We start from the raw sequence: 23,078 nt of genomic DNA, 5'->3' as shown, positions 1-23,078 counted from the left end.
TTTCCTTCTAATTTAGCAGGTCTCATAAGCTAAATAAGCTAAGTAAACAAAACTGTAATTGTAACTGTAAAAAAAGCACTTCTGTGCTAGCACTAGCGGTTAGCGGCTAATGCCGCTTGACAGCGCTACACTGAGAAACCCTGAGTGTTCCGGTAAGCCAGGGTGATTTTCAGCTTGTGGTCTGTCCCACATGGCTTGTTTTATCACGGTAAACGCGCAGACTACAGGCTGATATACTCACCTCTGAACGGCAAAAGAGCTAGTGCTTAGCGCAGTTAGCGGCTAATGCTAATACTGCTCAAGCCTCAGGGCTGGAGAACTATACTGAAACTGAAACAGGCGCAGCGGATTAGAAGATTTTTTGGGAAAACTTAAGAATTTTAAGTGCACATTATAGTGTGAAAAATATGGTATGTAGAATTTTAAGAGTAAGAATTAGTTAACAACATGAAATTTTAAAATGTTACACAAAGTTGTTGAGAGCTTAACCCCATTATGTTTCTTGTGCTTTCTCTTCTAGGTGTAACCCGTTTTTTGTGCGCTGCATAAAGCCAAATAATAATAAGGTATTTACAGCATTTCAATCATGCAATTGTTTAAAGCAGCTGTGTCCTCTAAACTGGTGGATGTACCTAAACAACCTCAGTGCTTTTGTGGCTAAATACAATTAGATCCTCATAGCAATGTTCCAATATGTATTTTAAAGCTTTACTGTGCCCATACTAGTATACACTGTTGCTGGATGGCTGGATGTATTGCATGTTGTTGTAGTGGGGTTGCTGTGGTTTCCCATTTATCTGTGAGGGTTTTTTCAGTGTGTAGTCCATAACAAATCTGTAAATCAAAAGACCCGACTGAGCATTTCTGATGTCCACAGAAGCCTACAAGGTCAAAACAGTGTGTATATTTGTGTGTCCACCTGTGCATGTATGATTTTACTTTATGTACTTTTTACTCTCATTTTAGGAACCAGGTATGTTTGACCCAGAGTTGGTGGCAACCCAGCTCCGATATTTAGGAATCATGGATACTATCCAGATTAGGAAGGAAGGATATCCAGTCAGAGTGCCTTTCCCAAAGTTCTTAGACAGGTAAGAACACAGCTAAGTCATGTCAGACAGAGATGGTTCCTGGAGTATCTGTGTCGTACCTGTAAAGCTGTGCAACAGGCAAACTACACATCTGAATGGTCCTTAGGTATCAGCCTCAGGAAAGAAAGCAGAAAACTAGCATATAATATTATTTAAAGTGTTCAACCTTTGCTCTTTTTAGGAGACTCACCTGATTTTTTCACATCTCCTGCCATAGATCTAAAACATATCACCTCATCTGTTAAACATGGTGGTGGGAGTGTTTTTCCACACCTTAAAAAAAGGGCTTAGTCCATTGTTTGAGGTCATCCGCAAGGTTAATATTCGTATCTCAAAGGCAGAAGTGGAACAGTTAAAAAAAACTCTATCTGCACTATCAATAAATATATATTTTTTAGTCTATTTTCATGTTTTCGTGTTATTTTTTTTATAATCTTGGCGCACTGGATTATAAGGTGCATTATGCGACACTAGTAAGGAACAGGGGTGTCGCCATGTTTTCCCTCTATATCAGCAGGTCTCGCCACGGTACAGCTAAGCTAAGTAAACAAAATTGTAATTGAGCTCTGAATGTTAATCTACACAGATTTCTCTCATTAAAACTGTTTGTTTGGGTGAGTAAAGGTCTTTCATTTACTTACATAGTAATCTTAGATTTCCAGATTTCGTCCCAAAATACGCAGACTACTGTTTGATATACTCGCCTCTAAACAGCAAAAGAGCTAGTGCTTAGGGCTAGTACTTAGTGGCTAATGCTAATGCTGCTCCAGCAGTGCTAGCCAGGGTTAGCAGCAGGCTACAATCCGATAATACTCATCTCTGAATGGTGAAAGAGCTAGCACTTAGCGCGGTTAGTGGCTAATGCTAATACTGCTCCAGCCTCGGTGCTGGAGAACTAAACTGAAACTCCTGTATAACTCTGTATTTCAGCGGCGTGGCCTCACTGCTTCTTACAACCAGACTGATAAAATTCATACATAAGATTATCAGGCACACTGACCATCCTTGAAGTGCGCCTTATAGTGCGAAAAATACGGTACTACCTATGAACCTACTTACTGTACATACCTAATGGCCATTTAGTCTGGATACTAAATTATTGAGGGGTGGTCCCTGCCTGTTGCACATTTCTCTCTATGTTGCAAGGGCGTAGGAGCGGGCTTGATATTGGGGGGGACACATTTGCCAATATGAACCCAAGCCCACCCTATAGTTTCCTAGAACAACATTTGTGGAAATTACTTTAAATTAAAAGTAAATTATTATTATAAGGTGATTTTACAACCTAAACATGTTACTCCACATTACAGTTACTGTTGTTAGAAAAATTATGCAAGCAATGTCTGAGTTATCACCTAATATTTAAAATAATATAACAGATTATTATTATTATTATTATTATTATTATTATTATTATTATGTATTGGCATGTCAATTCTGTTGTATATTTACATTTTCTCCTGCACATTTTTTTCTACTGAGAGCTCTTCTTAAGATGGTGTCCTTTTATGTAAAACTTTAAACTTTACGTTTCATAGAGACTTTTATAAACGTCAGGATATGTGGTCTTACTGTGAAATACAAATGAACAGAAGTCACGTTACAGCAGTGTTTCTCAACCCAGTTCTTATATATTCTACTGCATATTAAAACTTTTCTGCATATTCTAGAGCTTCCTCTGGTGGATATACATGATTAATTTAGGCTCCATAGGGGGCTAAAGGATTTTAACAGGTAAACTCAGTAAATGACACTAGTTTAGGGCAGTGATCGGGGTTAAGTAACTGCTTTAAACTACCAACTTAAAGTACTGTACGAAATTCTGGCGATCATCTACATCCAGCTTCTAGATAACTAGTTAGTTAAATCAATTTTCGTTCATTATAGCTCACAGTAAGTCCTGTAATCCTAAATGAATAAACAGTTTGAAAATTAAAGTGATTAGCTGATCAGGTACAGGGAAACATTACATATATATTTTATTTTTTTCCTTTAACCCTGACTCCCAATCTAGCTAATTCCAAAGATAAGCTTACACACTAACACAGCTGCAGTTTATTAATCACAGTGGGTTTAAACTGTGTGCTGATTCAGAGACGTGTATTTTTAACCAGCTATCAGAAACATATCATCACAGTTTAAGTGGTTAGCCTATCGTTACCTTTATTTTAGAAACATCTCCGTATATCCATATCTGTTTTAAAATCAGCTGAAGCTGCTGCGTCCCGATCCCGCTGCTAAATCTCACAGCGAGGGGGCGGGGCTTCCCCAACAGCAAACTGCCTCTGCTCCGCGCGCCGCAAAACCAGCAAGCTGATTGGCTGTTTCTACTGAGAGGCGTGACTTAATACCTGAACCGGCTCCGTGATTGGTCCGGTCTGTCTCCTCATTAATAGTACAGCTGACCTGAGCGAACTGATATCATTTTTGGGGGGGACAAATCCACCTGTTTCTAATATTGGGTGGGACATGTCCCACCCATCCCCCCCGGTTCCTACGCCTATGCTATGTTGCAATGTTGTATTGTATTGTATTGTATTTTGTGCTGTAAAATGGCTTTATCGACTTAATTGCAGATATAAAGCACTGCTGGGACTGAAGACAGCCCTGCCTCCAGATGGAGATAACTGTGTACTTATGCTAACAAAGCTCTGTCCAATCCAAAAAGGAGATTATCAAGTGGGCGTGTCGAAGGTAAATTTGCATAACCGGTGGTAAAGATGGCTGTACATTAGGAATGCACCAAAATGATCATTTTTGTCCATTTGTTTAAATCCCGAATTCCAAATATGTTTTTTTGCAAGTTTTTATTAAATTTGCCACTTTTTTCCCATGACTTCCCAAATTACATGACCTAAATATGTTTTTTTTTCAAGCTGTTAGCTACAAAACAGTTATTTATTACAAACCAACAGAGCACAACACATTAACCTCAGCAGTGTTGTTACAATCACACATTTATATCAGCAGTGCTGTACTAGCCGCTGCTTCTGTCTAAAACAATCCTAGTGTCCTAATCTTTTTAAACTGTTAGAGTAAATGCTGTAGGATGACTTACTGTATATAAACTATATAGTAGCCATTTTTCATTATAAACTATTCTGTCTTTTCACTAATTCTGAAAAAGAAAGTTGCCTAATATTCAGTTTATTCCTACTGCAGGTGTAAAAAATGGCAAAGACCTGTTATTATCTGAATGTTTTTTGGTGTGGCCTTTTTTTCAGCTATTTTTGAAAGAGGAAATTTATCAGCTGTTGGAAAGCAAGCGTGATCGTGTGAGGCACATAGCTGCACTGACGTTACAGCGGTACATTCGCATGTACTTCGCTCGTCAAAAATTCCTCAAGTTCCGCCTGGTCATGTCAAGACTTCAGTCCCACTGCCGAGGCTTCCTTGTAAGGTAAAGTACAACTTCCATAAATACCAACACTGTTTTCAGACAGATAGAAGGATTAGCCTTTAGTTTACCTCACGTCATCTGCTGTTATTTCCAATCAATATGCATAACTTAAAATCTATCATTTAATAAATATTAAACTATCAGACTCAGGATTGCTAAGTGTAAAACTGTGCTGCCATTTAGGATAGAGAAGTCTTTAAACATGAGCTTAGCTAGCATAAAGAGTATAATCAGCATGATAATGACATCACTCTGCTTTACTGACATTTAAACCCTGTCTGTGTTGCTGTTTAGGCGCTGGTTTCTTCAGATGCGTGTGAACCTGATCAGGTTCCGCTCAATGATTCAGCTCATTACCAACCGCAAACGCTACATCAGGGTAAGCTGTCTGCCAGGATTGTTCTTGTTTTTGTTTTTCTTTATTTTTTAAGGTGCATATGGTCAGTTAGAATTACAAAGACACGGTATTAGAATTGAAATAATACTATAGTAGAATTAGAATTACACAGCGTTACAGGACATAGATTCAACTCTATTAGAATTACAATTTAGAATTAAACTATTAGAATTAAAGTTAAACTGTTTTTGTTTTAGAATGACACAGTATAAAAACTAGAATGAAACTATTCGAATTAAACAGTATCAAAATTAGATATAGAATGAAACAGTATTAGAATTCAAATAAAACTGTATTAGGAGTAAAAATACACAGGATCAGAATAAAAATGTATTTGTGCCAGAATTACAGTTAATTTGTATTAGAATTAGAATAAAATAATATTAGAATGATTAGAATTAAAATAAAACTGAATCAGCATTAGAATTATATAACTGTATCAAAATCTGAATTGATTTTGTATTAGATTCAGAATAAAACAGGATGATTATTAGAATAAAACATTATCATATCTAAAAACATAAAAACTTTATCACAATGTGAATTGAACTGGATTAGAATCAGAAATATACAGTATCATAATTAGAAATAACTGTATCAGAATTAGAAATTAAATTGTATAACAATTAGAATTAAGCTGTATAAAAATTATTTATTGAAGTGTATTAGAATTAGAACATTACAGGATTAGAATTAGAACTAAACATTATCAGCATTAGAAATAAACTGTATCAGAATAAGAATGAAACTGTATCAGAATTAGAATTAAACTGTATCAGAATTACACTGATATGCCAGAAGTCAGCAGTGTGTTAATTGTACATTGTTACTTTAGACAACAGCTTGGGAACAACCACACTTTGTTGTGAGGTGCTATCTTGTGAGTAAGATTACATACTGGCCAGCATGCTCATGACAAGTTTACGAGTTTTAAGACCTAGTAGTAGATGCCAAATTAATAGGGCATTCCATAATCTGATACAAAACACTCTGTGTGTGTGAGTGTGTATTAGGGCTGTTCCCAGTAAACCACCAAATCAGTGGTGTTGTAGTGTCTATTTATAAGATGTTACCAGGAAAAAGTCCTGTAATTAAATAGTCTTATTATAAATAGTTTGACCTTCAAATACTGTTTACACTATCCACACTATGGACAAAACAAGTGATTTTTTTATTTTATATATTTTGATGATGAACTGAGTAATGAATGCTGTCGATACAGTTCCACTTGCACTAAACATGTGGGTTTTTTTAACTGAACCTCTTCTGTGTTTGTTACAGATACATGTCCTCCTGGCTAGAAGGGCAGAGGAGGAGAGGAGGAGACTGGAAGCGGTAAACCAACACAGATACTTATGATCTTATGGTAGATTGTTTAGCTGCAGTTTATGAGTATTCTATTCTATTCTTCTATACCAGGGGTGTCCAAACTACGGCCCGCGGGCCATTTGCGGCCGGTTTCCGTTTTTGGAGCGGCCCACGAGGTATTTTAGGAATAGAATGAAAGTTGGCCCGCTGTTAAGCAGGTTTTTATAATGTGAGATTCAAAGTTTGAACGCTAGGTGTCAGAAACGGGCCAAAGAGTCGGAGAGGGTGCGCATTTGTAGCGCAGAAAATCGGGCCAAAGAGTCTAAAAGCTGAGAGAGTGCGCATTACTAGCTCAGAAAAACAGGCCAAAGAGTCTAAAAGCGGAGAGAGTGCGCATTTCTAGCGCAAAAAACATGCCAAAGAGTCTAAAAGCGGAGAGAGTGCGCATTTCTAGCGCAAAAAAACAGGCCAAAGAGTCTAAAAGCGGAGAGGGTGCGCATTTCTAGCGCAGAAAAACGGGGCAAAAGAGTCTAAAAGCGGAGAGAGTGCGCATTTCTAGCGCAAAAAATCGGGGCAAAAGAGTCTAAAAGCGGAGAGAGTGCGCATTTCTAGCGCAAAAAATCGGGGCAAAAGAGTCTAAAAGCGGAGAGAGTGCGCATTTCTAGCGCAGAAAAACGGGGCAAAAGAGTCTAAAAGCGGAGAGAGTGCGCATTTCTAGCGCAAAAAAACAGGCCAAAGAGTCTAAAAGCGGAGAGGGTGCGCATTTCTAGCGCAAAAAAACAGGCCAAAGAGTCTAAAAGCGGAGAGAGTGCGCATTTCTAGCGCAAAAAAACAGGCCAAAGAGTCTAAAAGCGGAGAGGGTGCGCATTTCTAGCGCAAAAAAACAGGCCAAAGAGTCTAAAAGCGGAGAGGGTGCGCATTTCTAGCGCAGAAAAACGGGGCAAAAGAGTCTAAAAGCGGAGAGAGTGCGCATTTCTAGCGCAAAAAAACAGGCCAAAGAGTCTAAAAGCGGAGAGAGTGCGCATTTCTAGCGCAAAAAATCGGGGCAAAAGAGTCTAAAAGCGGAGAGAGTGCGCATTTCTAGCGCAAAAAATCGGGGCAAAAGAGTCTAAAAGCGGAGAGAGTGCGCATTTCTAGCGCAAAAAATCGGGGCAAAAGAGTCTAAAAGCGGAGAGAGTGCGCATTTCTAGCGCAGAAAAACGGGTCAAAGAGTCTAAAAGTTGCCGTAATTAAGGAGTTTTATATTAAGAGACATCATGAAATAAACATCAATTTGAAAAATCTTAGTTTACACAACACTGTCAGAGATAACGACAGTTAGTCAAGTAAGATGGTGTATAAATGAAATAATCAGGAAAATGTATTATTGAAAGTGGTATATTTCATTATTTGTTTTATTACGGAGTGTGGCCCATGACTTCAAATATATTTCTCCTTCTGGCCCCCAACAAAAAAAGTTTGGACACCCCTGTTCTATACGATTCAGAAATACTTACAATATAGTACTAGAAAGTACCATATTCTCACCCTTATAGACACAAATAAATAAAGCATAAAAGTATTTTGCTTTATGTGGTGTCCAAAGTTAGCTTTTTAGGTTTACACTGGAGCCACCAGGGCTGTGTGCTGTGTATGATAAATGATGTTATACAGTGCACTCACTCATACCACTAGCCTCTTGATGTTGGGTTGGGTCTCCGCTCTTTCTGCCATGGATCCAAAACCTACACAATATACCACCTTATCTGATAAACATGGTGGTGGGAGTGTTGTGAAAAAATCTGCAGCTGTTTTTTTTCACATCTACAAAGTAAGAGTGAAAGGATATGTTTATTAGAGAAAACTGTACAACTGCGAGGAGGCCTTAGAATCATGTTGAGCTGCATCTAGCCTAAATATAAGATGAGATATGGTTGAGCGTGAAGACATACAAGTTCTGTGTGGTGTCCTGCAGCATGTTTGGTCACAGGACAGATCCTGCCTATTTGTAGGCTGACACATTTGGAGCCTCAGCTGTTCTTTTATATTTTCAATTACATTGCAAAAAATGGCAGTTCATGGAAATTACCAGCTTCTCTCAGTCCAATAGTGCACCCCTGACAGAGTCTGTCAACTAGGCATAAAATGTGTTTAGGGTGCCAATCTCTCACCAGGAGGTAAACTACCCAAAATAGGCTATGAGGGATTTCTTAACATATTTTAAATGTGGGATGGAATACAAATGTTTTTGATCTAAAAAATGATCCTGTCCATAATTCAAAAACGATGAGCCGATCTGAACCATGATCATTGCTTTCACTAATGCTAAATGTCATAAATCCAAATGCAGTGGAAGCTTAACCCTTGTGTGGTGTTCATATTTTTGTTACTTGTTTACTTTGTTACTTGTATTTAATTCAGCAAAGTTAAGCAATTTTACATTAAAATGCTTTACACATGCTTGCTTCACCTAAATTGCAAGCAATATAAACAGCTTACATGGTTAATATTTGTCCTTTACCTTTCTTATGTTACATTTCTTTCAAAAAGTGCTACTCTTTTTTATTAGTTTTTTTAATAAAATGTAAAAGAAAATGAATTTAAATAAATTAAACTCAAGACATGAGTAGAACATTTGTTTAGTTTCAAATTTATGAATGAAGCAAAGTGTATTAGCCCTTGGCCAAACATACTGTATGTAATATAAATGTGTAAGGGGGGGGGGGGGGGGGGGGCGTATGTAATATAAATGTGTAAGGGGGGGGGGGGGGCGTATGTAATATAAATGTGTGGGGGGGGGGACGTTATCGAAAATGTGTTTTGATATATGTTTTTCACAAAAAAGTATCATTTGATGAAAAATGAAAACGGGTCCTACAAACCCGAACACCACACAAGGGTTAAAAGGCACTAATAAGCAATGTGCAAATTCAAACTGCATGCTTAAATAATCATACACTTGAATTCTAACTCCATTGCAAATCAGAGGAGCAAACTTTGATCATAAATTTTGACTGATTGACTTTTTTTAATCTAATTTAAATATTCGTTATATTATTGCTTTAATGAGGAGTCTCTTTCTATCTTTGCAGGAGCGAGCCAGTCGAGAGGTGATTAATGTATCGCAGTTGGTGATCCCTGCTGAACTGGGAGGACTGCTGCAGGCTACAGCAGGTCATTCACTTACTAAACACAACTGTGTGATATTTCAATTCAGCAGCTAACAGTAAAAGCCCTGGTGCACATTTCTGTTATTGTGAACAGTTAAGGGAGTAGAAGATGAACTGATGTATGAAAGAGTAGTGGATTATTTAAAAAGGCAAAAGGAGCAAAATACAAAAGTTTGGTCACTCCAAGAGATTTAGATTTAGGCATTTATCGTATTTTACAAACTAAAAGGCGCACCGTATTATAACGCGCACTATCAATGAAAGCCTATTTTCATACATAGGGCACGCTCTATTATAATGCCCATTTTAAGCAACACTAGTAAGGAATAGGGGTGTCGCCATGTTTTCCTTGTAATTCAGCAGGAAAATTTAAGGATTTTAAGTGTGCCTTATAGTGCGTAAAATACGATAAGCTCTCAGAAGGCTCTGGCCAACTTTCAGAGTGCAATTTACTGGGTAAGGTTATGGCTTGTTTAGAATCATCTTTAAAATGGCAGGCAATTCCACAGTTGCATTACTGTTTGTATTTTAATGTGAAGATGGTCTTGTGTTTACAGCTGGTAGGGAGTTGCATTCGGAGTGCTTGGCTCTGGTTCAGGCACCGAAAGTACAGGTTGACCATCAGCTCACTCTGCCTCTGGATATCAACAACCATCTAATGACCAAATACATCCGCTCCAACTTTAGGGTGAGGACCACATGCACATACAAACACTCTCACAGATATTAATCCATGTATATAATGTGCTTTTGCACAGTCAAGTAAGAATAGTATGACCACCTCCTTGTTTTTACACATTGGCCATAGAGAACACTTTGTAATTCCATAATTAAAGACTGTAGTTCTTCTGTTTCTCTGAACACTTTATATTTCTCCTTTCACCCTGTTCTTTATTGGTCAGGACCCCACAGAGCAGATTGGGCGGTGGGTCATTATTTTCAGCACTGCACCAACACTAACACGGTGGTGTTTGTGTGTGTTAGTGTGTGTTGTGCTGGTACAGTGAGTGGAGTTTTTGGATAAACACTTACTTTACACTCCTTTACAAGGTTTCTGTGGTTCATTTAAAAGTATTAAAATGTCTTAAATTAAAATCTGGGTAATTAAGATCTTAAATTGTCTTAAATTTACTGTACAATTTGCTGTAGATATTTCATTTCAGACGGTGTGTTTAATACCGGTGGGAAAACACACGTAAACATCTAATCCAGGGAAAGAACTTAGGTAAGCAGAAAGCTAGCTAACGTTGGCGGTGAGCTAGCTAACATACTTACTTTAGCGGCAAGCTGGGTAACATACTAATTTTAGCGGCAAGCTAGCTGACATACTAAATTTAGCGGCAAGCTAGCTAACGTACTAACATTATTGGAGAGCTGGCTAACATACTAACATTAGCGGCAAGCTAGCTAATATAGTAACTTTAGCGGCAAGCTAGCTAACATACTAACATTAGCGGAGAACTAAGGTTAGCGGAGAGCTAGCTAACATTAACGGCGAGCTTGCTAACATACTAACTTTAGCAAGAGTTAGCTAACTTTACCGGGGAGAGAACTAAGGTTAGCAGAGAGCTGCATAATACTAACAGGGAGAGAACTAAGGTTAGCGAAGAGCTAGCTAACAGTAGCGGCGAGCTAGCTAACACATTAACATACTAACGTTAGCGGTGAGCTGGGTCAAAATGTTATCCATTACTAGCTTGTAGAAGTAAAGTCAGAGACAGAAGCTTATCTGTTGCGGCACACTGTATTGGTCATCCTGTAGTCCTTCATCAGTGGTCATGCAGGATGCTGCCCACAGGACGCTGTCTACTGGACTATTCCCACAGGAAGCTGCTGACTGGTTATTTCTGGTTGATTGACTGTTCTCAGTCTAGCAGTGACACTGAGGTGTTTAAAAACTCCAGCAGCACTGCTGTGTCTGAAACCACCGTGCCAGAATAATGATGGAGGATGATGAAATACACAAAGAAACAGACAACAGTCTGTATATATTATGGAACTACAAAATACTCCAATATGGTCAGTGGGGCTAATAAACTAGACAGTGAATGAAGAATTAAGGAGGGGTCATGCTATTCTGACTGGACTGTATATAATTGACGTGTGTGTGTGTACAGGAGATGGAGTTTGGGATGCTGACAGCTCCTCTGGAGGCTCCTCTCACTCGTCTGGAGGATGACCTAAATCAAGATGCTGTTGATGTCTTTCTATTGGTAACATGACTTCAGTTACTGTTTACTTGAATTTAGCTGGGATTGGTAATGTAACTTCGTTTCAATGGTTTGGTTTATCTGTTTCATAGATTCTGCGTTTCATGGGAGACCCCAACTTAAATGGTGCTCAAGAGAACCTGTTTGGAAACTACATCATCCAACGGGGCCTGGCCACCCCTCCAATCAGGGATGAAATTTTGGCTCAGGTGGCCAATCAGGTGTGGCGGAACGAAAACCAGCGCAATGCGGAGAGAGGCTGGTTGCTGATGGCGGCCTGTTTGAGTTCCTTTGCTCCGAGTGAGAAAATGGAAAAGTATCTCCTGAAGTAAGATATAAAACATGATGTTCTTCTTTCTCTGTCTGTCTGCATCCCGTTTGAGCTCAGATGTCAGAATTTCCTTGTTTCAAGTAGGAAATTTGAACTGGAATGTCCACTCAGGATAGATGTCCTGCTGTAAAAGAAAGCCTGGCCAACTTTGAACTGAGTTTAGGAACTAAGAAATCACATCAACAGTAGTGAAAGTAGCAGTTTTATCTATTTGTGTGTCATTAAATCCATCCAACTTTTATAAGTTACCTAAAATACCATATAATGCATTGTTATCAACTGATATTTCTTGCAATGATAACCTGGGACATAACAATTAGAACGTTTTACTTTCTTCAGGGGCTTTTTTCCCTTTCCCAGTCAGCCTAGCATTAATAACAGCATATAAAAATGAAGTACAACTGGATTAATATAACTGTTAACCTAAATGTAGGCAGTTAACCATATCATATATAAATATAAGTTACAAACTTTTTACTCACAGACTAAGATTTTGCAAAAATCACTATTTGCGAGACTGCAACTAGATTCTCACTGAGATGATTTCCCATCATGCTTCTGGTGGAGTTCATGCACAATACATATTACATATATTGAGTTATAAATAATGTTTTAAATATATTGTGATTTATCAGAGACTCATCAACAGTTTATTTTTCTGCCACACTTTTAGTTCTTGATATTTTTTTTATAGAATACTTTTATGTTTATTTTGTGTTCAACTCTGCCTATAAGCTTCTTTCCTCCCTTTTTTGCATAGCAAAGAATCATAGTTTTATGGCTATGCATTTAGCTTTGTTTTAGATAGAATTAATGCAATAAAAGGCCATCATTCTTGCAAATTAAATTAGTTTGTAGCAAAAATAACAATGCACAATAAGACAAAGTTGTGCAAAATAAATTAACTTTTAATATAATGACTTTAAAGTGCCACCTGTGTTTAAAATACTGTACATTTTAAAGTAAGAGCCATATAAGGCATATTAACTGCAAAATGTGCTCTTTTTCAAATCCTCTGTAAAGAGTCACATAAAATATTCTTGCCTTGCGTCTTCTCGTAGCTCTCTCTCCTATTGGTTGTTGACACTGTTCACGTCACTATTTGCGTGAGCCAAGTCTCAAGACTTACGATAATATTAAACACGGTTGATTTTATCTGAATGCCAGGTTGTGAAAAAGACTGATTCAAACTTTTAATCCTAAATACCTTACCCTGAACGATCGAGATGACCCGACCGCAACTCGACTGCAGCAAGACTCGCATGATTTAATCCCAAATTTTGAAATTTGTTTGCGACAGTGACATCGCTTGAAGGTCTGAAGATACTTTTTTATTCCTTTAAGAGACGTAAGGACGGCCAACCCAAGCTAGTTCCTCTCTGCTGCTAACATAACGTCACTGGACAGCTGAGCAGAGGCTTGAAAGGGAGCACTAATTGCCAGTGCTGTTATGTAAGCTAGCAGACGCCCAGGCTGGCTAGCATCACTCTGAATAATTGGGGACAAGGAAGGTTATCTTACTGACCCAGAAAGAGTAAGGCCACACCTGACCATGGATTAGCATTTTTAGCTGATTAAACAAAACGTAGGCTAGCTGTAATGACACTTAATTAGTTAGCTGTAACAGCTAACAAAGAGTTACTGTGCTTTTGGATGTGGAGCCCAAAGCAGCCTTGAAAAACAGTTCAGTTTCAGTTTTCCACAGAACCCACAAACATGTTGAAAACAATTCAGTCAAAAGTTTCTATTGCAAATGTTTTTAGGACCATGGACAAAGTCTAATCTTTGATTAGAATTCATATTTTAATTATGAATGTTGAGCGGCTCGAAACGCACAAAAGGCATGTACCATATTTTTCTGATTATATGGCACACTTAATTTCACTAAATTTTCCAAAAAATCAACAGTGTGCCTTATAATAATCCGGTGCGCCTCATGTATGAATTTTACCAGCCAGGTATGAAGGAGCAGTAAAGCCTCTCCACTGAAGCACAGTGTAGTTTCTCCAGAACTAAGGCTGAGTGCAGCAGCATTAGCATTTGTCACTAACCACAGCGTTAGCTCTTTTGCAGTTCAGAGGTGAATATATTGTAATGTAGTCTGCATGTTTGTCATGCATGTTAAAACAAGCTACGTGGGACAAACCTCTAGCATTGTAGTGGCATTTTCAGTGGAAACTTCACTGAAAACTCACCCTTAGACAAAATGTTGGAAATCTGAGGTTACTGTAATTAAACGGAAGAGCTTTATTCACCCAAATAAACCGTTTTTAGGAGAGAAATCTGTGAAGATTAACATTCAGTGCTCGTTTGACTTTGAAATATATATTTTTTTAATTACAGTTTTGTTTACCAGGCACTTCCCTAGCTTCCCCATTAGAAGGGAAACATGGCGACACCCTTGCTCACTTCGATTTAGGCATCCTTACTAGTGTCGCTTAATGCGACTTATAATCCGGTGCACCTTATGTGTGAAAATAGACCAGAAAATAAATGTTTATTGATATTGCGCCTTATAGTTTGGTACTTAATTAATTAATAATAGGTCTTTATTAGGTCTTAAATAATAATAGGTGTGTTTTGGGTGTAATGTGAAATATACAGTCTCAATCTTAATCTTATTATCTTAACGGCGTGACTCTTTGTGTGTCTTAGCAGAGGATACTGACATGCGTGTTTACACTGTACACCAGCAGCATATTTAAGGGAACAGAAATGTTATTTTATTCTTTATTCTGTTTATTGTTGAGGTTTGTGTTTATGGAGTGGGGGTGTACGTGAGCTGGGTGCACCTATAGGAATGGACTCTGATGATTGACTGTTGTCTAGGTTCGTTTCAGTCAGTAGTGCACCTGTGAACACACCTCACTTCCAGACCACCACTCCCATCAGTGTAGATTTATTCCTAAACTCTGATGCTATTTTAATGGCATCACGATAGGACCCTTTAACTCTTTCACAGAAAGCAGAGACAGTCACACATTTATACTGACATGAAAGGAATTATACATTATAGCCAGAAGGGGCAAATTAATCTCTCTCCTGCTTTCTCACAGGTTTGTTTCAGACTACGCTCTTAATGGCTTTAAGGCACTGTGCCAGCACAAGCTGCTCCAGGCCATGCAGAAGTCCCACCTGGGCCCAGAGGCAGCCCGCACCTACCCCCTCTCCTTGCTGGAGTGGACAGCCAACCGCAAGAAAGCCCACATGGTCCTGCAGGTGCACTGCTTTGATGGTATGGCAGTTTGAAAAAGGTCAAGTTGTGTTGAACTTTAGGTCAACTGTTTCTAAGGTGAAAACAAATGAAATGCAGCTGTTTTCTGCTGTAAACAGTTTTTTACACATACTATCCATTCCTTACTGCATAACCATGCGTACACACTGTAAATGTGTTGCAATTTCAGCAGGGCAAACAGCTTGAGCTCAGCTCAACTTTATGCAAATTAACATTAATGAGCAGAAAACAGGTTGTAATGCCGTAGACTTTGGTTTTAACTGAAGATTAGCAGCTGTTTTCGTCACTGTTAAAACACACCAACGTCCCAGACCGAAAGTGCAATCATGCTTTTATTATTCAGTTTAGGTGATGGAGAGCGAATTTACAAGCTGCTGTTTGTTGTAAAATCCAATAATGTAGCATGGCTAGCCATCAGGATATCCCAAATCAAGGCAGTAGTTGTGTTCTAAAGCGTAGGCTGCAGTTGAGGTAGCGCAGGTCCTCAGAAGGACATATATGATGGTATTGATATCATGACATCAATCAACCCTTATTTTGATTCGGAAGTACATTGACGGCAACCCTCATTTTCAATGTAGCCGAGCATTTACAAATACAGGGATTAACATGACAAAGAAAATAATAACTACATTTAATCATTTTAAAATAACAGTGAATAAAATTTAAAAATAGATTTATATAATAACACAATTTTTTTATAATAACACAATTTGGTTTAATTGATAAGAAATTAAGATCAAAAGAATATAAGATTAATACAACAATTAAAAAAAAAACCTTTTACATCGTACAATAAAAATAAAAATAAATAAATAAATGTTTAAAAACCAGACACTAGAGCGAGTCTGATCATTGCTGTTCTTTACATTCATCAGTGAAGTGATGTATTCTGGCAAATGGCCAGAGATTGTCTTATAAATAAAAATCAATACCCAAAAGTAGCCCCTTGAAGCCTTAAGTAGGCAGTTTTTTGTCCTCCAGTGACAAGACTCCTAGTGTATATTTAGACCCCCCACCCATAATCATTTGCAACCCTTGTGAAAGAAAGTATACTTAATTATTGCTGAAATAGATCTGTATTTAAGATATGTAATTTTGCAACCACTATTTTATATGTAATTACTACTTGTTTGTAAGTAAAATTAAATACATTTGCACTAAATTTATACTGAGTATACTAGTCATATGTTATTTCCAACTGATCATTAAAAACAAATTAAAAGTGTGTTTAAAATACACATTTTGAGGTGTGCATATAAAGTGGCAAAAACTCATTGCTGCAAGCATCAGCTGTTAAAGTTCTTTTACCTACACTATACTAACTAAAGTTAACTTTTTAAGTATAATTTGAACACATAAAAGTTGTGGTAGCAGATTTCAGTGAGGTACAGTTTCATTGCAGAAATATCATCTGCTAGGACACATTTAGTAAAAGTAAAGTTTTATCATAAAAAGCACAGTTTCGTAAAATAATACTAAGTATGTATTTTTATTAAGTATATTAACAGTACGAAATTAGCACAGCCAAATAAGGTGTACTTTTTAAAGTATGCTCAAGTACAGATTAAGCCATAAAAATGTAAGTATAAGTAGAAAAAGTATACTTAAATTATTCTGCATGTAGTTTAAGTACACTATAATTATATTTAAATACACAACTTTTTCACAAGGGATATTACTGCATTATAACTAGGTCATACAGCATTTTTTTTTTTCGTCAGTGCATGTATGTAGTTTGTAATGGGTTAAATCAAATGATTGCAATGGTCATCAGGTGGACATAGAAATCAGGACTGGTGTCATTTATCTCTCCAGCTAATCTGTTACTCTTTCAATACCTTATCTTTCCTCCCCGTCCCTTTATTTCATTCTCTCTCTCTCTCTCTCTCTCTCTCTCTCTCTCTCTCTTCTGCAGTCTCTGTTGTGTGATTCAGTCACACTGTCTCTCTGTCTTCGCCTGGTTGGGTTGATCCAGATTAGTTGATATCTGATAGTGTGTGTTTGGGTGGTGGGGGTGTGCAGGCTTATTGAGAGGGTACTCTTTCTGTAGGCTCTGGCTGTTGTAACCCTAAGGCTTCTGGAGCTGTACTTTGTTATTTCATTGATATATATTGCATTTTTATTGTTAAAATTGGGCTGGCCAGCTTTATCATTTATAATGAAGTTTAACTGTGAACTTTTCCACGTTGACAAAAAAAAGGAACTCTTTAGCAACAAATCAAGGTTTGCTCTGGGATCCACCAGTGGTCAGGTTCGAGTATGGAGGCCTTGTTGTGAGTGCTTTAATCCAGTTTACACGGCCAATTACCAAACCACTCATTAGGACTCCCTCTATCACTAGTGATGCTCCAACACACCAGGAGGGTGAAGACTAGCACATCCTCCAAGTGATGATGGATGATGGAGTGATGAGGGGAAAGAGCACCATCTACACATCCAGAGAGAACAACGCCAATTGTGCTCTCTCTTAGGGCTCCGGTAGCCAGTAGCAAGCTACATAAACAGGATTCGAACCAGCAATCTCCTGATCATATTGGCAGTCCTCAATTCTTCAATTGCCCCAAGTGCTGGTGTTATTTTCTGGAAGCCATTGGATATGACAGTGTTCTTCTACATATCACTACTAACAAGACTAAAAGCTAAACAATATGTGCAGGGCATTCTGCAGCCACATGTATTGCCTCTTTAATGGCAGGGCTTTAAACTAGCATTTTTTCAGCAGGATAATGCAGGATCTACAAGCTCTACTGTAGACAAATGTGCTACAGGATGCCAAATAGAACATGTATGCCCCCATGCCTAACCATATCTCATCTTGTATCTAGGCTAGAAGTGGCAGAACATGATATAATACACTTACAAAGTTTCATTTTAATTTTTTCGAGACATTTTATTGTCATTGAATGTAGTAACATGACTTTTTTTTTTTATATTTCTGTCCAAGGTATTCCTGTTCATATATATATTTATGTGTTTGTGTAGGAGCATCTTTTCTGTGTCCACTCCACTCCTGGACCAGAGGTGAGGACCTGGCCGGAGATGTTCTGCAGCACAGGTTAGTCATATTTTTCATATAAAACCAATGAAACCAATAAGCCAAAACATTATGTGGGGTGAGGACCACCAGACAGTGGTACAAAGAGCAACAAACCTTAAAACAGATACCCAAGGCTCAAAGAGGGCTACTACAAACAATCCAGACCCATAGAAGGACTATTGTGGCAGAAGTTACAGAAATGCTTATTGATGGAATGTGTAACATCACATTGTATAGCACCCTTGTTATGTATGGGTCTACACTGGACAGGCGAGTGTCAGAACCAGATCATAAACCAATAGAAGATGATTATCTTTTCTGTCACATGTACAGCTGGGAACTTATGCATCGTTTACCCATAGGAGTCTCTGGAGTTCCGATAACCAGATTCAGATCGGTAGTTTTTTAGATACAGTACCATGCACTGAAAAAGCTCTATTACTGAACTGCAGAAACTTTGTCGGTTCTTTTTAAGTTACTAAATGATTCCTTATGCATTTCTTTACTGCCTGACTAACATCAGTATTAATTTACAATGAACAAATAAATGTAAAAAAATAATTAGAATTTCTTGATAAAAACAGAAAAATCTATGATAACACCTTAAATAACAGCTCTTCACACTACAGCCTAGGCTCATGTGACATAACTAGGCTGGAGGCAGAGCGAGGTGGAGTTCCACAATGAAAGCACACACCAAACTACTTCTTAGGCTTTTAAGAGCTTGAACTAATTTTGGATCTAAAATTATCTCATTTAACACTGATATTAAGATATCCAAAAGTGTTAATCAACATCTACTTTCAACATGTCGATATTGAGCATCGTAATGTTTTGGCTAATTGGTACAGAAGTAGGATTATTGTTACTCGATGCAGTTAAATGATGCACTTAGTGTTTTTTTTATTTAAATCCTAATGATAAAAAATGTTTTTTTGGATGCAGAGGCGTGTCCTCAGAGGGTCGATGTGGTTGGTCTGTGCTGATGAAGGAGCCAGGCCAGTGGGTGGAGCTGGAGGGTCACGACTACGTGATGGATTTGGTGTGTGATCTCGAGCTGCTTTCAGAGTTCCCCAAACAGAAAACTCACTTCATCATCTCTACACACGATCCCAACAGAGCACGGCCCAATGCAAGCATGTACGTCTACCACTTTCCATACAGAAGAAGTGTGTAATGCACATGTAACACAACATGCCACACAATAATCCAGCCTATGCAGCTTGAATATTCTTACACAATTCCTGCTGATCTGCTTCAGTGGTGGGGTGTTTATAGCGTGTACATAGTGCATAGAGCATGGGGGGGGGAGGGTGGGGGGGGAGGTTACATGAGTGATGCGTTACTAAGTAGCGTGTTACTGACATCACTGGTTACAATAAGATTTAGTTTTTTTAGCTTTGTAAACACACTATAGCCCTATCCGGACTGGACTCGTTTTTTCAGGGGGTCTTCTGTGAAAAATATTTCACACTTCTACTCAGTGATAAAGCTTTTGGATCCGGACTACAATTGAAAAAACAGGAGGACCAGTGAGTTTTTTGGCTTTATCAGTCACATGACATCGCGTTCAGTAGCTCCTCCATTTCCACTCGCTGTTGTGTTTTACATGGATCTCTGTGGAAACGTGCGCCCAAAGTGTAATTACAGTGCGTGACAGTGGACAAACAGCTATTTTATTAAACACAAGGGGACGAAACTCAGAGATTTGAGTCTAGACAGGACTAAAATTACCGGAGGATCACGGGTTTCAGCAAAATACAGTAGGAAATTTAATGGTCTGTGAAAAATATAGACATGGTCCTTCCGGACGGGAATAAAATCACAGAGGACCCCCCCCCCCATAAAAAAGAAAATGACCCCAGGACAGGGCTAATCACGTCCGGATAGAGTTTATGTTATATTTTATGACTTGATGGCATCTCATCAAACTTGGCCAGTAAAAATGTCTGACGTTTCCAGTAAAATGACTCATGTACACATTTAAGTACATAAAGTGTATTTCATTGGCTACTGTTTAAACATATATCTGTGTGGATCTGTATGTTCACAGAAGTCTTTTTGGAAGTGGATTTGACGAGGATGAGGAAGTGCCGCTCTCGTATGCAAATCGAGTCAGTGCTGTGGCAACCAACAGTCTGCCAATCTCTGAAGGCCACTTCAGTCATGGTAATGTACGCCTGTTGTCCACTTCAGTCATATCATACCCATATCATTCCATGTCCAGCAGTCCATCTAATCTACACTGCCTACTGTAATTATATACAGGGCATGTTGATGTGTATGCGTTCAGGCAGAGTAACTTTATATACCTATAGAACCTTGGAGAACATGTGAAGATCAGTGACTATTAAAAAGATTTTCCTGCTTCAGTAACATTAGCTTCCATATAGAGCTGCACGATCTATCGTTTAAGCATCGTCATCATGATGTGCGCATGCACAGTAGTCAGATCGCAGGACATGCAATGTGACTTAAGGCAATTAAATCAAGCACATCATGTTGCAATGTTTTGGTTCTTGACACAAGAAGTAGATACACAGTGTAGTAATTTTCTGTGTGAACAGCGCTGTCTCTTTGTCTGTGTGAGTGACAGGCTGCTGCTGCCTAAGAAAGCTGTGCATCTCAGTTCGGCACAGTTTTGCGCAGATATTTCCAGTTACAGCCAAAATCATGCTTTTAATCCCTGAAAAATGCTCTCATTTACCTTTTAAAAGGCCATTTAGATGCCCGATTTAAAGGGCCGATTACTGTCGTTTTGCTGCTTCCCTTGGGTTTTGAGTGATCAGCTGACTCTAAAGCGAGACAGCGTGCAGGTGAGGGCAGGGCTGGTGAAGTCACGGGTTCTGCATTTTTAATATCGACATATATATCTTCGGAAAAAAAAACATTGCAATGTCAATTTTTTTTCTAAATTGTGCAGCCCTACTCCTATCTGTGTTCAATATAATATAATTTAAAATATAATAATCAAACTGTTAATGCCATAAATCAACTTAAAAAGGATAAAAAGGTGATATAATAATACTATATGCTGTAATATATATATTTTTTGTGTGTATGTCTCCATCTCTCGCACTCTTACAGATGGAGATTCATTCTATGATGGCGCTCATAAAGGAATGGACCGCTATCTGGACAGCCTGTTTGATCCTGTACTGTCAGAGAGAAATGGGGTATGGAGATATCTTGTGCTCATATATACATACATACATACATACAGTCCCCTTCAAAAGTTTTAAAACAGTGAGGCCAATCCCATTATTTATGCTGTAGACTGAAACCATTTGGGTTTGACATTAAAAGATGAAAATGAAGCAAAAAAAAAAAACATTTAAATTGGCTATTATACATAGGTCAGAAGATAACACCTTTTATCTGAACCCACACATTTTTCTTGTGAGCAAAAAGTTTGAAACACGTGACTGTCTTTATTTTGTTGCCCAGGTATGTCCTGTTACATTGATTATTCCAACAGTTCTGAGTTTCTACGCTCAGTTTCAGGAGTAACCAGCCTGAAAGCCAGAGACACACACACACAAAGAGCATGTTTTCACACACGTGTGCAATCACATATATACACACGTGCTCGGTCTCCTGCACACCTGCTCAGTGCTGAATTGGCTGTATATCAGGTGTGTAATTGGGAAAGTTGAGATACAGGAATGGTGAGTGCTCTGTAAATGCTACCTGACCTGTGTGTGTGTGTGTGTGTGTGTGTGTGTGTGTCTGATTCAGTTTCAGAGTTACGGTAATTCTCACAGCTGCATTTCATTGGTATATCCTGTCTGCTTGCGCCACACACTGATCATTTTACACACAGTACAGGAGAGTGACACTCAGCAAATGAGGGAGTTACTTTTTAATGAACTCTGATCCACAGAGAGAGAGAGAGAGAGATAGACAGAGAGAGAAAGAGAGAGAGAGAGATAGATCGAGAGAGAGAGAGAGACAGATAGATTGATAGAGAGAAAGATAGAGAGAGAGAGAGAGAGAGAGAGAGAGAGAGAGAGCAAGAGAGAGAGAGATAGACAGAGAGAGAGACAGAGATAGATTGAGAGAGAGAAAGATAGAGAGAGAGAGCAAGAGAGAGAGAGATAGATTGAGAGAGAGAAAGCATGAGAGAGAGAGATAGATCGAGAGAGAGAGAGACAGAGATAGATTGAGAGAGAGAAAGATAGAGAGAGAGAGAGAGAGAGAGAGAGAGATCGAGAGAGAGACAGAGATAGATTGAGAGAGAGAAAGATAGAGAGAGAGAGAGAGAGAGAGAGAGCAAGAGAGAGAGAGAGAGATAGCAAACAGAGAGAGAGAGAGAAAGAGAGACAGAAACGTTTGCTACAAGGTATCAAGTAATTCCTATAGTATTTCAGGTGGTTGCTATGGTGTTGCTAGGTGGTTGAAATGGAGTTGCTTGGTGGTTGCTCAGGTGTTGCCTGTTGAATACTATATGTTTCTATTTGGTTGCTAAGTTGTTTGCTAGGTGATTGCCCTGGAATTGCTTGCTGATTGATAGTGGGTTGATGCTGATAACTGTTTGCTATGTTGTTTCACTACAAGGTTACGAAAGATTCCTGCAGTATTTTAGGTGGTTGTTATGGTGTTCATAGGTGGTTGCAATGCAGTTGTTAGGCGGTTACTCAGGCATTGCATGGTGATTGCTAAATGTTTCTATTTGGTTGCTATGTTGTTGATAGGTGATTGCCCAGGCATTGCTTGCTGGTTTGCTTTGGTGTTGGTAAGAGGTTGCTATGGTGTTGGTAGGTGGTTGCTATGTGGTTTTGCTATTAAGGTTTCCTATGGTATTTCAGGGGGTGGTAGGTTTTTGAAATTGAGTTGCTTGGTGGTTGCTCAGGTGTTGCATGTTGAATACTATATGTTTCTATTTGGTTGCTAAGTTGTTGCTAGGTGATTGCCCTG

The 23,078-nt window shown here is 38.5% G+C and overlaps 1 protein-coding gene across 1 annotated transcript in view; it reads left to right on the top strand.

Moving 5' to 3' along the window:
• The window catches only part of myo15ab (myosin XVAb), a 70,528-nt gene that overhangs the window by 19,895 nt on the left and 27,555 nt on the right, over window positions 1-23,078 (top strand). The window contains exons 18-32 of the mRNA XM_049469476.1: window positions 521-566; window positions 967-1,091; window positions 3,668-3,785; window positions 4,316-4,491; window positions 4,786-4,870; window positions 6,170-6,223; window positions 9,268-9,349; window positions 9,903-10,033; window positions 11,463-11,558; window positions 11,648-11,883; window positions 14,943-15,121; window positions 18,107-18,179; window positions 19,107-19,301; window positions 20,215-20,330; window positions 21,249-21,337. Of these exons, the coding sequence (XP_049325433.1) occupies window positions 521-566; window positions 967-1,091; window positions 3,668-3,785; window positions 4,316-4,491; window positions 4,786-4,870; window positions 6,170-6,223; window positions 9,268-9,349; window positions 9,903-10,033; window positions 11,463-11,558; window positions 11,648-11,883; window positions 14,943-15,121; window positions 18,107-18,179; window positions 19,107-19,301; window positions 20,215-20,330; window positions 21,249-21,337 (1,801 nt within the window). The remainder of the gene's footprint in view (window positions 1-520; window positions 567-966; window positions 1,092-3,667; window positions 3,786-4,315; window positions 4,492-4,785; window positions 4,871-6,169; window positions 6,224-9,267; window positions 9,350-9,902; window positions 10,034-11,462; window positions 11,559-11,647; window positions 11,884-14,942; window positions 15,122-18,106; window positions 18,180-19,106; window positions 19,302-20,214; window positions 20,331-21,248; window positions 21,338-23,078) is intronic.

Source organism: Astyanax mexicanus, chromosome 21 (genome assembly GCF_023375975.1).
Source record: "Astyanax mexicanus isolate ESR-SI-001 chromosome 21, AstMex3_surface, whole genome shotgun sequence".
In the NCBI taxonomy this organism is placed as follows: domain Eukaryota; kingdom Metazoa; phylum Chordata; class Actinopteri; order Characiformes; family Acestrorhamphidae; genus Astyanax; species Astyanax mexicanus.
Note: the sequence above shows the minus strand (reverse complement) of the source record. Positions and strands in the feature narration are given on the sequence as shown.